The sequence below is a fragment of the Triturus cristatus genome, chromosome 5_2 (assembly GCF_964204655.1).
Source record: "Triturus cristatus chromosome 5_2, aTriCri1.1, whole genome shotgun sequence".
Lineage (NCBI taxonomy): Eukaryota > Metazoa > Chordata > Amphibia > Caudata > Salamandridae > Triturus > Triturus cristatus.
Window position 1 is genome coordinate 707,657,417 of NC_140588.1, and position 16,179 is coordinate 707,673,595.

The window sequence follows — 16,179 nt, forward strand, 5'->3', positions numbered from 1 at the left end:
TACTATGCATCTTCCCTTGTACTCTGGTCCTTGCTGCTCAACCAGTATGAAAGTGATGTGTGGAATCTTGAAATGCACAATGATACAATGAAATGTTAGGGTGCCTGTGAGGATGAGAGTCGCAGTTGGAGTATGGGCTGAGCAGCAGGGAGGCTGCCTCTGTTGGTGCTATCCTAAAATCCATACCTGCAACTAAGATCAATAAATCATCTTATATAACATACACCTCGGCTAATGGACTTCATTATTACAAGTATACAGAAGCGCTTGGAGTTACAGTTGGCAGAAAAACCAAATGTTGTGGTGGAAAGATTTTTTGTCATGAAAAGCGGGAAGTAATGAATCGGTTTACGAGTATATTTCAAAATTAAGCCATTCGCACACTGTATTTTCTGGGAGACACACTCCCAGGAGACACGTGTTTCAGATAAAACGTTATTTTTAACAAATGTTATGATGTTCCGTTTTCCACATTCCATAAAATGTTCATTTTTGACATAGTCAAATGCGAGTTGGGAAAAGGAAACCTCGATACCATTGAGTGCGAAGCTGTTAAACGCCGACTTCTACCAAGTATACCATCCACACCTAACGCTAGAGTTGAGCTTGAAGTTACCAAAGGGAGCTGCACCTATAGTTTGGATTGTCGTAAAAACTACAACTCCCTTCGCGCACTCTGCCCCACGTCAGGAAACCCGCTGTCACTTCCGTAATCAATTACACTTCCATCCTACTGTACCAAGATGGCGGAGTGTCTCCCTTCAGACTTTGATGTAATTATCCTCGGAACCGGTATGAGCATTAACAAGCGTCTAGCAATTCCGGGAGTGGGGCTTAGGGAGGGGGTGGGGGCTGCTCTATACCAAATAGGAGGGACGGAAGCTATTGTGATGTACAGGAGCATCCAGTATCCTTGACCGCATCCTGACAGTGTCAGTGCCTGTCATACACAGGGCGTGAGCCTGTGTTTGTTAGCATGCTTGATTTTCTACTCCTTGTGATATATTTCATACAGTAACCTTGACTCGCAATGTGCGTTCTTGAACGGTCTTTCACACCCGTTTGGCATTCACGTTAGTGTTGAAGTAACTATATTAATGCTTTGTACCCCTGATACATATGTTTTACCTCATACTTCGCTTGTGGCATCCGAATACTGGGCTTAATGTACTACTTTTGCGTTTTCAACGTGTTGTAAGTTATGGCCATATAAGTGACGTGGTGTATATGAGAGTGCTTAGGGCATCATTGTGTTGTGGTATATTTTAGAAGACTGATTGGTAGACTGTTGTGCTTTAAGGCTCGGGACGCCGCTCTACACCCCAAATACATCATGCCCGTGAGACAGGATTCCGTACTTTACCTAGAGTGCAGTGATTCATAATTTCTGCACTTGTACATGGTCGTTGAATGGAATTGCTGTACCTCTCTCTGTGAAGTTGAGGAGACAATACTTTAACTCATTATTAAGTCTGACTATCGCACAGCAGAACTGGCTTTTACGTGAAAGTGCTTAACTCGTAGACATACATATCCCTGTGAAGAATAGACGCTTTATGTCATAGTGTGCCAGTAGATGTCTCGGGTCTTCTTGGAAAATTAGCGCTGCGTGTACCCGAAACACTTGTTTAACTGCCTAAAACAGTGGTTGGATTACCACCATTGTATACATTTTTATGGTGGTTGTCTTTGTGTTCACACTGTCTATCGTATCTTGATCGTGAAGCACGACAGGAGTCGGTTTCTGGAATCAGGTATCTTTATTCTTTTCTTGCAGTATATCTTGCATGTCCTGCCTCATCCCTGATCTCCCCTTTCTGACCACCCCCCACCTTTTGACCGGAAGTGGTGTCCGGTTCCTTGTCCCCCTCCCCACCAGTCGGGTCGAGGGTCCTAGTGCCCTGTGCCCTGGTCACGACATCTCCCCCTTTGTTGCAGAAATGACAGAGAAATGGTTGATGCCAAATGGTTGGAGAGAGAGAGATATAGAGAGATAGAGAGAGAGAGAGTGAGTGCCCTCCTTACATTTCTTCAATCAATCTCTTTGGTATTTTGCCCTCTCTTCTTTGGCGTGTTTCTCCTTTGTCCATCTGCTCGTCCTCATCCTGTCTCATGCCTGCGTCTCCTGTTGCGACATCTCTTCCGTCTTCGTCCATGATCTTGAGTTCCTTGAAGTGTGAGCTGTTTCGTGTGATATGGTAGCGTCCTGCTGATGCTGTTATCATGGGCCCCTTTACCTCGGTCACCGTCAACGGCTCCTTTGAGAACGGGCTGTCCGATTTTCTTAACTGCCGCTGCCGCACCACCACAATATCGCCTTGCTTGAGGTGCGCAGGAGTGGCATGTCTCCTTGCATCGGCATATGCCTTCATTTTCTCCTTGGCCTCTTGATCTTTGATGGCGATGCTGCTGTGCTCTGGCATTGTTGTTGCTTCCATCTGCGGTAGCCTCGTCCTGCTTGATCTGCCCAGAACTAGCTCGGCGGGACACCGTCCTGTGGAGCTGTGAGGGGTGTTCCGATAATCCCTTAGTACTTGACACAGAGCCTGTCCTATTGATATCTGCGCCAACTTTGCTCTTTGGGCAGCCTTCTTTATGTTCCCCATGAATCTTTCCACCATGCCATTTGCTTTTGGCCACAGAGGCGTCATTTTCCTGTGGTGAATCCCTAAATAGTCCATACATTTTCGAAATTCTTCCCCTGAGAATGGTGGGCCTTTAGTGTTTGTGGGGAGCCCCACGGCGCAAATACGTCATCCAGAGTAGGCAGCGTTGCGCTTGCTGATGTTGACGATACTTGTCGCACGATGGGAAACCTGGAGAATTAATCAATTATCACAAGCAGGTAGTTTCCCGTTTCCAGAGGCCAGTAGAAGTCTGCTGCCAGTTCGGTCCACACTGCCCGCGGGAGTTCTGACATTTGTAATGGGTCTGGTTTTGCTGGCTGCCCCGTTGTTTGGCAGATGTGGCAGTTTGTGACGGTGGCCTCCACCATATTGTCCAAACCCGGGAACCACACTTTCTCCCGTAGCAGTTTCTTTGTTGCCACAATGCCTCTGTGTGATTCGTGCGCCAAGTTTACAGTCTGTCTCCGCAGAGCTCTTGGCATCACTATTCTTGTTCCTCGCATTATTATTCCATTTTTGGTCTCTGATAGCTCTTCATGAATCTTTTTGAATGCCAGCATTTCCTCTTTGATCACTCCATTTTCCATGATGCTGTTGTTGTTGACATGCCTCCATCTCTGTAGTCTAGTTACCATTTTGACCGCCTGCATTGTGGCGTCCCTCTCTGTTTCGAGCTCCAACTCTGCTATCGTTATTGATGCTGGAGTGTTTTGTTTTAGTACAAAGTTCAGGTATTCCTCCGCTATTGATGTTATCTCAGTTGTCTGTGGCAAAGGGTGCCGCGACATGTAGTCCGCCGGGTTATGTTCTTTCCCTGGTTTGTGCACGATCTTGAAGTTGTAGTCCATCAGCCCTATGCCCCATCTCTCGATTCTAGGTGGTATTTTCGCGTTGGGATTTCCATAGATCGTTACCGGGGCCTGATGATCCGTTATAATGGTGAATGGTTTCCCATATATGAACATGTGATAGTGTTCACATGCCCATACTACTGCGAGGCTTTCTTTTTCTGGCTGTGAGTATGCCCTCTCAATTTCGGACAGGCTTTTGCTTGCGTATGCCACTATATTCCTTGGGGGCTCTCTACCTGGCCTATGTTGTGCCAGGATTGCTCCTAGCCCCACTGGGCTGGCGTCCACCGTCAATTCTGTGCACAGCAGGGGGTCAAAGTACGCAAGCTGGTCCACCGCTATCACTGCATGTCTGATGGCCTCAAATGCTTTGTTGCAGTCTTCGGTCCACATGAATGTCAGGCCTTGTTTTGTTAGTTCTCTCAGCGGTGTGCTTACCGTGGCAAAGTCTTTTATGTATCTCGCACAGTAACTGGCAAGCCCAAGGAATGACCTCACTTCTGCAACATCGCTCGGAAGTTTTGCTTTTTCCAGCGTCTTCACTTTGCTGCGATCTGGTCGCTTCCCTTTTTTAGAGAAGATGTGTCTGAAGAACACCAGTTTGTTTCTCCCTATTTCGTACTTGTCTTCGTTCAGCGTTAGACCTGCCTGTTTCAGTTGGGAGCATACGTCCCACAATGCTTTGTCATGCTCGTCATCTGTTCGACCAAATACCAAAATGTCATCACTGTAGTTGAGGCTGTTTTTCACCGGCCTTATGACTTGACGTATTGTTTCTTGAAATATTTCTGCCGCCGATGAGATGCCGAAACTCAGCCGCTTGTAGCGAAATAGACCCATGTGCGTGGAGAATGTCGTAATGTACTTTGACTGTGGGTCAAGCTCTAGCTGTTGATATCCTTTGCACAGGTCCAGCTTTGAGAATCGGCATGTGCCAGTTAGGCAGCTGATCATGTCGTTTAGGTGTGGTCCAGGGTGTCTTTCTCGTTCAATTGCTGTGTTTGGTATCCTCATGTCTACACAGATGGAAATTTTGGATGTGTTCTTTTTTCGGACTGCCACTATTGGGGACACCCATGGCGTTGGTCCGTCTGCCGGCTCTACGATGTCCTGACTTAGCAATGCTTGTACTTCCTCCTCGACTTGCGGTTGCAAGTGTATAAGCACTCGCCTGTGATGTTGAGCTACTGGTTTTACTGCTTCATTGATGTGCAGTGTTATTTTCCATCCTTTTAGTTTTCCTAGTCCATGTAGGATACTTGGATAATCTCTGAGGATGTTCTTCTTCTCTGACATGTGGTATGTCATTGCGAGGAGGCCCATCATCTGCGCTGTGACGTTACTCAGTAAGCATGGTGCTGTAATGTCACCTTTCAGTACATGTATATCTTCTTTGCTTGATCTGTCTTTGTATATAAGTCTCTCTGTAAATTTCCCCATGTTAATCGCTGTTTTTTTCTATCCCCACGTGAATACGTCAACCGTGGATGGCACTAGCGCCGGCTTTATTTCCATCTTTTCATATTCTGATACACACATGATGTTGTATGTGGCGCCGCTGTCTAACACGAAGCGTGTTTTGTGTTGTCCTACATCTATGTTCACCATCGCTCTCTTTTTTACTTGATGTTTCTCTACTAAGTGGGTGCTTTCTCGCCCTTTGTCTTCTTCTGCAGAAGCAGCTTCGGACATTAAGTATAGTCGTCCTACGTTTTCTTGCACCACCTCTCCATCAGATTCAGTTGACGAGCTGCGGTTTGCCGTGTCCATGTGCCTGGCATATCTGTTTGTCGTCATCCGTTGTCTTCCAGGTCATCCTCTCTCACTTCTGAATTGTGTACCCAAACACTCGCTTGAAAAATGATTGCTCCTGTTGCACTTTCTGCATGTCTGACCCATTGCCGGGCACGCCCCGGTGTGTGGGAACTCAAGTCCGCATCTGTAGCATGTTTTTTCGTGTTGTTTCCTTGGCGGTTGCTCATTATTCTCTTTCTTCCAATTGTTCATGCGGCTGTTTCCGACCATGCGGTTTGCTTGTTCCATTCGCCTCTCTTTGCCCAGCTCCATCTGCTTTGCTTGCGACGTCGGCCTCGCTTCTGCCCTGGCCATCGTTAGAATTTTCTCCAGCGAAGTCGGCTCTTTCAGAATTCGTGTGCGGAATTCCATTGACCGACATCCCTCAATGATGCGCAAACGAATTGCTTGTTTGTTGTCGAACTTGTCAAATTGGCAGTGTGTGACCAATTTGCGCAGTCTTGTCGCAAAGTCGTCAAGGGACTCGTCTGTGTGCTGAAATGCAATTGTGAAGGTGCACATTTCAAAATCAATGTTTCTTTGCGGATCAAATCTGTCTGAGAGGCACTTTATTAGCCCTTTATATGTTGCCGTTTGGTCATCAGGGAATGTGACTAGTAGGTCGTCTACGTCGTCCCCTACGAGGTTTAGGAATAGATCCAGTTGCTTAGCATCTGCTACGTCCGTGGCGCGCATGTATCGTTCGAACTTGCGAACCCATCGCTCCCATCTTATGCCTACTTGTAGTTCTGATAGGTTGAATGGAAGGGGTCTACGGTATTGAGCGCTGGGTTTGTCACTCGCTTCTTCAGTCATTGTTGTCTCTTTGTTTTGCGCAGCTTTTCTTCTTCTTTATGCTTTGTTTCTGCGGTTTCCACACTTTTACTTGTTTTCTTTTTAACTTTAAATTGCTTTATTCCCTTTTTTTTTTCTTCCTTATTGTCTCTTTCTTTTGTTAATGCACTTTGTCTTCTTCTTTCGTCCTTATTGTCTCTTTTTTCACTTTATCTTCTATTTTCCTTTCTTTCCTGACCTTAAAATGGCCGCCGGGCCTTTCTCGCTCCTTATTGGCTGATTTTGCCGGATTTCAAAATGGCCACCCAAGTCTCGCGATATCGCAGCGACCTTGTGAGTTCCTGCCTGACTCTAAGATGGCCGCCGGGCCTTCCGCGGCACTGATTGGCCGCTTTCGCCTGACTCTAAGATGGCTGCCTTCTTCTCGCAAGATTTCCTTTTGTTTGCTCGCGCGCACTTTCTGCTGTTATTCTTACCGGCTTGCAGTCACGGCCGGGTTGCTCGTTTCTTTCGTTTATTCAATGTTGTTGTTACGACCGGGGTGGGCTCCCGCGCCGTTCCTCCGCTCCGTTAGTTGTTGCACTTGACCCAGGGTGGGCTCCTGGCTTCTTTTCCGTCACTCCTGGGGGCGCAATGGACACACGCACCGATTCTGCCACCTTCGTCGCCAGTTGTCGTATCTTGATCGTGAAGCACGACAGGAGTCGGTTTCTGGAATCAGGTATCTTTATTCTTTTCTTGCAGTATATCTTGCATGTCCTGCCTCATCCCTGATCTTCCCTTTCTGCCCGTCCCCCACCCCTTGACCGGAAGTGGTGTCCGGTTCCTTCTCCCCCTCCCCACCAGTCGGGTCCAGGGTCCTAGTGCCCTGTGCCCAGGTCACGACACTGTCTTGTACGTTTTGATTGAAGCAAATCATTTTCTAACAAATAAGAACTAATTTTGTTGGAATTTTGTTAGTCTAGACCCAACATCTCGGGTAGCTCTGTATGTTTGAGAACTGCTAGAACAGTCAGTTAGGAACTTCTTTTTAAATGGTCTTTAATTGATTTCATGGTTGGTGGTTATATTGTCTAATTGTGTGTTGTTGTGCAGATATAATCCCTTTCCTGATTAACAATACTGGAGATTGTCTGTTGAATCCAAATATGTAATTTGTATATGTTTGAGAAATCACATTTGAGCTATTGAGAGGAATATATATTTTAAGTATCTTGGCGTTCTTCAGAGCGTGCACCAAAAAAACCCTATGATCCCTCAGCTGCCGAGCTTGAACATATAGAAAAGCTACCAAAGAAGCTTGTGAGAATGTAACTATGTGCTAAGCTCCTTAAATGTTGTTTGCAACAAAATATCCAAATTGGTTTACAAGTGAAAACTATCTCAACCTTCTTCTAGAAGATAATGATTTTGAGGTACAATTTGGCTATATTTCCAATAAATGTTTAAAAAGTTGGATGGTGCTAATGAAGAAACATGGCAGATTTTTTAATATACTTTTTAGGTAACCAGGTCCTATCTAATGCAAAATCTATTTTAGATGAAGTCCATTTGACATATAGATTGCAAAAGGATATGTTCTATAATAAAGAGAGAACTTATTATTATTCGAAAATTACTTTAACTACCCAGATCAGGCAAGTGCCAATTTTAAAATGCATAAGAAAGTTACTTTCGCTGAAACAACATCTGATTAATGGGAAGGGAACCCAAGAGCTTCTACTTTTGGTTGTAACAGTGGTCTGGCCGATTCACCATCTTTTTTTGTACTTTGGCCAAAAGAGAAGGCTGTTAACTCCTTCAGTGCCCATGACGAGATGGTCTCGTCATGGAGCGCGGTTGCGCTGTGCCCATGACGAGACTATCTCGTCATGAACCCCGCCCGCTAATGAAAGGCCCGGCACAGGGCGGGGAAATGGCGGGGCACTGAAGGGGTTAAAAGGGAGATCAGGGTGTGGACAGAAGGGAGTGGTTCAAGAATCCGCACACCCCTGAACACAGAAAAAACAGGGAATCATTTTTACGAGTGGTAGACTCTATAGCTATGGATTCGAGTTCGAGATTCAAGTTCAGAGTATGTCTTCTATTCCAACTCATAAACATGACCATTTTATAACAAGAGTACTGCTGTTCAGCTTGTTTCACTCTCAGTCTTAAAGATTTATTTGTGTAAAATAAGTGTTAAAAGTACCTCATGTTACTGGTCAAGATCTATAATTGACTTTCTGCCATGTGACATCACAAATAAGTAAACAGATTGTGCTCTTTGAGAACATTGTTTTAATTGGCAGCTTAGTTCATATGACGAATATGCACAATTCAGTATGATAAAATAGGAGTTCAACCCCCTTGCATTGATAGAAGCCCTCATCAGTGTAGTGATTAAGTCAGCTATGGTGGTTAAATAGAAGTATACATGTGAAAGATAATACTTCAGACATTTAGAGACAACTGGTTCACTGAGATTATGTCCATATTATTTCAGATCCGACAATTGAAATTTTCCCTTTGATTAAGTTGATCACTGATGTGGCAGTCTCTAAGAGCTGGGTAAATGAAAAAGAATATTGATTTTAGAACAACCCTGACCACGTGTTCCAGTTTTTTTTATATACCTTACAGAAAGGGCACACAAATCCACAAGGAGCTCTGGGATGAACTATTGTGGCAGGATGCCAGTCCTTGAACATCTGTCGAAGTAGGTAGATAAATTCATAAAAGCCTTTGTCACAAATACAAAAGCATAAACAGATTGCTCATCTGATGAGTAAGCAAACAAGATCTGAGAGCGTTTCATGTGTGGCTCAATGATTATAGCAGGTCTCAACTTTTCTTTAGAGTAAAACAGCATGAGCATTGAGGTTTTTGGCTCTATGCTTATTCCACCAAATGCGGGTCTTATATACTAGATATTTCATGAACATAATTCTCTTATATAAGTCATCATTCAATTAGTTTGTGTGGTCATTTGCCCTATGGCCAATTCTCATACCGCTGAAGAATTACTTCATGAGGGAGGAGCACTTTGTGGAAGCTAAGATGTTTGTCCTCAATACTCTCTAATCGTGGCTATCCATTAAGACTTGTTAAAAAAGCACTTAAGCGAGCCTGGTACAGCGTCTGTACGTCAAAAGACCATCAACAAGTTCAGATTGTGTCACTGTGTTTGACCCAGATTGTTATCATATTAACAGTCTTATCAATAAAAAGTAGTATCTTTTGCAAGCTTCTCTGGCATTTGTCCAGATAACCTTTTTGTTTGTAAAAGATGACCCAACTTACGTGATAGATTGGTGAAAGCATATAGGGATCCTTAAAAAAAAGTTTTTTTGACCAGTATATTGGGTTTGCACCCCATAGTTGGCCTTTATAATTGCTAAAGATGTGCAGCGTGTGCCACGAATTTGAATCGCAACAGAACAAGTTCACCTACTTTAAACATGTTTTCGGAGCGTCCAGCGACCAGTGTCCAGCAACCAGCCGAGGTGAGGTGAGGCGACGATGCTGTCCCAGCCCGCAGCCGCGGCCCCCGGTAACAGCTGGCAATATCGTCATGCGCTTAGTCCACGACGACGAGGAAGGCGCTTTGCTGCCCTGGCCCGCGGCTTCTGCGGGCCCCGCTCCCGCCAGCATTGTCCCGCGCCCCGCCCGCACTAGTCCCGACCTCCGCCTTCATTAGCGGTTGCCGTGGTCGTGGACTGTAGAGCGGATTGCGGTGCTTTGCGGCGGTGCTTGCAGTGGTGTGTGCGGACCCCCCTCGTGACTCCCATGGCCCCCCTGTCGCATGTGGCTCACGGCCTGGGGGGAGTGGCAGTCCAACCATCCTCTCTTCCTGTCTTCCTGTCCTCCGCCCTCCATCCACCACCCTAGTCCTCCGCCCCTTGCCCTCAGTAGCAGCCACCACAAAGCTGTGAGCAGGGCGGCGGCAGTGGGGCGAGGTGAGGTTAGGGTGAGGGGAGTGGAGCTGCAGTCGTGTCCCAGCAGAGGATTTAGGAGGCGAGACACAGCGGGACTGCCGGACAGCGTGAGACAGCAGTGTAGAGACTGTGAACGCACAGACACACAGAGGAGTGGCGGATTTAAGATATCCAGGGGGGAAATGGCAACTGCAACGGCGGAATAGTAAGTGGGAGCCAGCAAACTTGGGAGGAGTGAGTCCGGGTGATTTGGGGTGAGTTCGATTGATGGCAGACTAGTGTGTGTCTCCGCAGAGGTGGTCTGTCCAGATCAAGCGTAGCTGGCAGCACAGCCAGAGCGCCCTGCTAGCTCCCCCTGCCCACCCGAGCCCTCCACTCTCCTTTACTAATCACCCATAAAGACTGCCTGCAAAAATTCATCTGTAAATCAAAAATAAATTCCAATAAACGGACATCAGCACCATCAGTAACAGCTCTAGCACTGTGGCCAACATATAGGAAGGACCTGAAGGACAAGAAAAAGGAAAAGGACAAGGAAAAACTAGGAAAAATTTGCTGCAGTGTATTAGGAGCCGCTTTCGCCAACACAGGCCGCCTCCCAAGGAGTTTGCAGCCTTCTCGACTCCTCGGTGCTCTAGAAAACCGGTCATCCAAGAGTCATCAGGCATTGGCAGGCAGGCTCCTAATAAAAAATAAAACAAAAATAAAAATTCATCAAATCACTAAATCAGCAACCAATAAACCGACCGGAGAGAAAAAACCCGCAAAACCAGTAAAACAAGGAAATAATCAAAAATATTTACAACAAAGCTACAGCCAAAAACCAAACCAAGGGTTCATATTAATCCAATCGATCAATCAGTTAATTAATTAATTTATTAACTAACCGTACCTACTTACTTTAACATCTCATCAATCAACTAACCAACCCAGACCATTAGCTTAACCAATTGTTGGGAATCACCAGGAAGCCGAGCAGCCCCTTAAAAAAAAAAAAAAAAAAAAAAAAAAAAAAATTGTAAATCCCTGGGATGAGTAAGGAAAGTTCCATCAAAACCTTCCAAAAAAGGTGCAAAGAAAATGGACCTCTGTGAACAACTGGTAGAATCCCCAATGGCGTCCTCGCCTCACCAAACACTTGCAAATTCAAGAACAGCCTCTGATCCAGGGCCTGTACATGCCCATTCAACCGCCGAGGAGCCAAAATTCGGCTCTAAAGAACTTTCAAAATCTACAAGAAACAAGACTTCATTAAGGGACTATTTTAGGATCACAGTACCGGCGATAGCACGGAAGAAAATAACCAGCACGTCGGACAAACAGCAGGTACCCCCCCCCCCCCGCAGGCATCGAGCTATTGTCACATCAAATTTTGGTTCTGCCACTGATCCCTAGGGGGTCACCGGAGGGCCTGATAACTCGACGCAATCTAGGGCTTTATTATTAGAATCTCTATGTAAAGGTGCCTTCAAAGTCTTGGACGTCAGCCAATCGCAACAGGCTTCCTTTCAACCGCCACTTCATCACATAGCTCAACTAGAACAAGCTACTCCCAACGTAATCACTCCTAAAGACGTTCATCTGTCAACTCCTCAACCACTTTTAAACCTAAGCCCATCTTCCCCCATCTGTATTTAATTCTTGAACCAAATCTAAACCTGACAAGCAACGAAAGAGTCCTAAAGTCTTAATACCACAGGTCATGGCCTACCCGCAAGCTTTCTTCAGTAATTCAGACCAACCAGAGTCGGAAAGTTTTCTAGCCAGGGTGGATCAAGGGGACCAAGCTGACCCAATGGTCGTCCGAGACAGGCCAAGCAACAACAGAATTCACAACTCTTTAGACTTATCGTTCTTTACCACTGAACACAATAAGTCTGCAGTGCAGGACAGTTCTCCATCGGCCAACCTCAACAACCTATGGTCCCAATTATTACAAACTTTTCAAACAACGTCAGCAGCCCTAACATACCATTCTGACAAGCTGGACCTGCAGGTGCACCTACTAAATACACTTGCGGTTTATACCACTGGGATCGACCAAAAATTGGAGGCGCTTAACGCTCTCATCAAAAAAGCCCAATCCCAAACTCAACTGGTTCAATCAGTGTGCTGCTGCTCTCCCATAATTGATTCCTTATCATCTCTGCCTCAATTTCTCTCAGCAGTCTTAACGGAACTAAAGAAGCCCTCTGCGTCTGGGTCATCAGAACCCTCACCCCATGCTCTGAGCCCGGCACAGGGTTCATTTCACCCGAAAGTCCAAACCCGACCCCCTTCCATACACTCCACGGAGACAACAGATGGCAAATCATTTCCTATTGAACCATCCAAAAATTATAACTCTCATCGGCTGTCGAAAAGGGAAAAGAAAAGACAACGAAAAAGCCGGAACAAACAAAAAATTGATACTACAATTCTAAATATGAGTTACCCTCCAATGAGTGGCACAGAGCTCCCAGGAAATGTCCCTTCGACATTACTGTCGAAAGGAGAACAGTTGTGCCTGCAATTAACATCTAATCAGTTACCCCCACAGACAGAATCCCCGCCTCAGCCCAGTTAGCAGTCGGGCCACCTCAAGCTCTGGAGCACCCTCTGCAGCCATCAATGCAAGCAAAACCTGGCCTCACACAACCACCAACTAAGCGCCCAGCACTGGAAGCAGGGCAACAGAGTCCTGCAACTTCCCAGATGTCAGCCCAAGACACTAGTTCCTCTCGCCTTTCTACCATCAAGGACAACAACTTGCGTACACAGAGTATAGCTACAGAACTCGGTCGTAAGAACCTCACGAATTTAGTAAGCTGCCGTATGTTGGGGGCTGCAAACATAAGTCCCCTTTCACCATCCCCAATCACCCATCATAGGGAATCGCCCCTTCCATCATTCACTATACCCACATCAAAAAAGACCATCAAAGAAAAATCAAAGTAAACACAGCCAGCAATGTCCAATGAGTCCTGTGAGCTCCCAAGCAGCACCCAAAGCACCAAACTGCTGCTCGTTCCAGAATATACCTCCAGAGGCCCTCATGACATCCACAATAGAGAGAATATATTAAAACTCTTCAAATCATTACCAGACCTAAGCCACCTACAATCGAGAGACATAATTGCTATTGAATTCATTCCATCTACCGGATCTAATACGGGTGAATCTACGCAAGTAACACTGGCATCCCCGGCAACCCGGGATCTGGTCCTGAAGAAAACTGACCAATTTAAATCCTGGAGTATAACAACAACAATACCAAGCACTCTTTGCTACCCCTCAAGACTGGAAAACAACCAGGCCCGCACTTCCAGCTCCTCCTTAGCCCCCTTTTCAATACTGAGGCCCGCAAGAGGCAGCTCACCAACAGTAATCCCAGAACCCACAATCGATCAGTGAAACCTTGATGGAGCAGATTGGCTATGGTTGCCGGGGGCTTTATCCAGAAACTGGACCGATTGATCCACCACTAATTATGTTCTAACAATATGCTCCTGGAACATCAACGTATTTGGGCAGGAAAAACAAGCCGCCGCCACCCTGGCCTTTTTAAAATAATAAGACATCCTCCTTATACAGGAAAGCAGGAGAAAGCATCCCAATAGTGGGCTTCCTGGAGTTTAACACCCGCCATCAGGCAGTCCAAGCTTGGCAGACCAAGTGGCGGTCTCTCGATCTACGTATCAACAAAACTATCGAAATGTATTAAAAAGATTACATTTGAAGAGGATTGGCTCTCTGGAATAATTCTGGGAAGTTCACTTATGGATCCTCAGCTGCTCATCCTCAAAGTCTATATCTCTCCCTGCACCACCAAGAAAAAACCCAAAATGGACTGCTTGATCAACTCCATCTGTGACTTATTTGGCAAGTATGGCAGCACACCCAGCATCATCTCTGGCGATTTTAATTGGGCGAATATGTGGCTATGCTGTTCAGCAGCTTAGGATTCACCTTATTGAATGGGCGCCTCCCCACCGACATCCCGCCTGCATGGACCCGGTCAGATGGTAGATCCTTCTCGTTTTTGGACTTCACTCTAGGGAGTAGAGAAATACTGCCCTTGATCAAGAGCTATCAAATTGCACCACAAGGAGAGAGTGACCACTGGGCACTAATAATAACATTATCCACCAGCACCCCACACCATCAAGAACTTGCCCATTCTCACTCAGGCAGCTACACAGAGGACCTAAAGTGGATAAAGTGGTCGGACCCCACGGCCCCTTCCCTGATGGAGAAATGCAGAGCCCTATTACATCAATCCCTACAGTTAAATACTCACGTTGTTAGTGGCTGGACCTCTCTTATAAACCACCTTCTCAATGAACTGCCAATTAGGAGGGGACGAGAAATCAAATCCCTCAATTCTGCATCTCAAAAGCCACTAGGAAACTAAGATCTGAGAGGAACCGAGCACTCCGATTATCAAGAACGAACCTTAGTAATAAAACCCAACTTCAATACCTATAAGCAAGCTCAAGCAGCTTTTAGAATCTCGACTCGAAAGAAAAAATTGGCGTACTCTGATCAATTCTGGCTGAAGCTCATCTACGAAAGTGAAAACCCTAATCTGAAGCAATTCTGGTCTCTTGTAAATAGGAGCACACAAAGTATAAGTGGGTACGGTAGTGCAAATATTAGTGAAGCCGTTTGGAGTACGTTTTTATCTCTTCACTTTGGGGACACCAATATAAATGAAGCTTGCACCAATTCCCCCAGCCCAGTTAACTACATGATCTCCCTCCCAGGACTGGAGAGCCCGAGACGAGCTTGCCCCGTAAAAACTCCCTCTGAAGATCCGTCACACAAGGAAACGGCGAAAAGGAATGATATATCGCTAGAGCCCACGGTGACTCCTGACGTCTTAAAAAAATAAGATCTCACGCCTCGTATCGAAAGCCAGAGCTGAAGGAGCCCCAGGCCCGAACGGCCTCCCCCCAGGCCATGTTTAAATCCGATGTCAGCCTATGGTCAGAATACCTGACCCCTTTATTTCTTTATTGTAGTCTACACAGCACGGTACCAGAGTACTGGCGAGGTGCAATTATTCACCCAATCTACAAAAGTGGGAAGAGAAACGAGCCAAAAAAGATACCGAATGGTTGCACTTCTCGACGTGGAGTCTAAGTACTATGCACATATTCTATTGGAGGAGCTACAGGCCTGGGCCGAAACAACCACGCGCCTCCCTTTTAATCAGACGGGTTTCGTGGCTAACACCGGTACTACAACCAATTTGTTAACACTAACTGTCCTGATGGAGAAAGCGACAGTCCAACAAATCCAGCTGCACTGTTGCTTTGTAGACTTAACAACAGCCTTCGACCGTGTGCCCAGGGGCCTGTTATGGCAGAAACTAAAATCGTGGGGCATTCCCCCGCCTCTTCTTCAAGCAATAATCCAACTCCATACGGAAACATGGATAAGAATCAAGCTAGGTGAAGGCTTCCATGTCTCCAGGAAGATTCAAACAGAAACTGGCCTCAAACAAGGTTGTGTATTGGCTCCACTTCTTTTTAATTTGTTTATATCTGACCTTTCTCCAGTACTCGACAGTGTAATTTGCCATCCTCCTCAACTAGACGGGACCCGCATCACCAACTTGCTGTATGCGGATGACTTGGTGTTGTTAAACCACACCAAAGTGGGTCTCCAGAGGCTACTGGATGAACTGCTACCTTACACGACAAGAAATCGCCCATATCTGAACCTGTCAAAAACCAAAACATAATCTTTTGGGAAGCTAAAAAGGTCAATAGAAAGGTGGCACTTCAACGATACAAAGCTAGAACCAACTCCCAGTTACAAATACTTTGGTATCTTTCTCGACACGAGGTACTATTACCAAGCATAAAGAAGCATTGAAAACCAAAGCCTTGTCGTTAGAAGCGGCTGCTGCAAAATTAGCAAAACAGTTACTTGGTCCCAGCCTAACTCCCATGCTGAAAGTGATGAAGGCTAAGGTAATTAACTCCTTGACGTATGGGCACAAGATCACTAATGGCACAACCAGTGTATTAATAAACAAACTAACAACTAACATTTTTAAGAGCCTTTCGGTTGCCAAGATCTGCCTCGTTAGCCCAAGTGAGACTTGAACTGGGACTACAAAATCACCATGGAGTGGAGGCAGGCAAATTTATTAAACTATGTCATAGACTGCGCCGTGTTCGGGAGGGTTGCTTGGAGGCCAGACTA

The 16,179-nt window shown here is 45.8% G+C and overlaps 1 protein-coding gene across 1 annotated transcript in view; it reads left to right on the plus strand.

Annotated features, from left to right (window-relative positions):
- The first annotated feature begins 689 nt into the window (after nt 1–689).
- CHM (CHM Rab escort protein) overlaps nt 690–16,179 on the plus strand; it is a 757,130-nt gene continuing 741,640 nt past the window's right edge. The window contains exon 1 of the mRNA XM_085607803.1: nt 690–792. Coding sequence (XP_085463929.1) covers nt 744–792 — 49 coding nt within the window. The 5' untranslated portion in view covers nt 690–743. The remainder of the gene's footprint in view (nt 793–16,179) is intronic.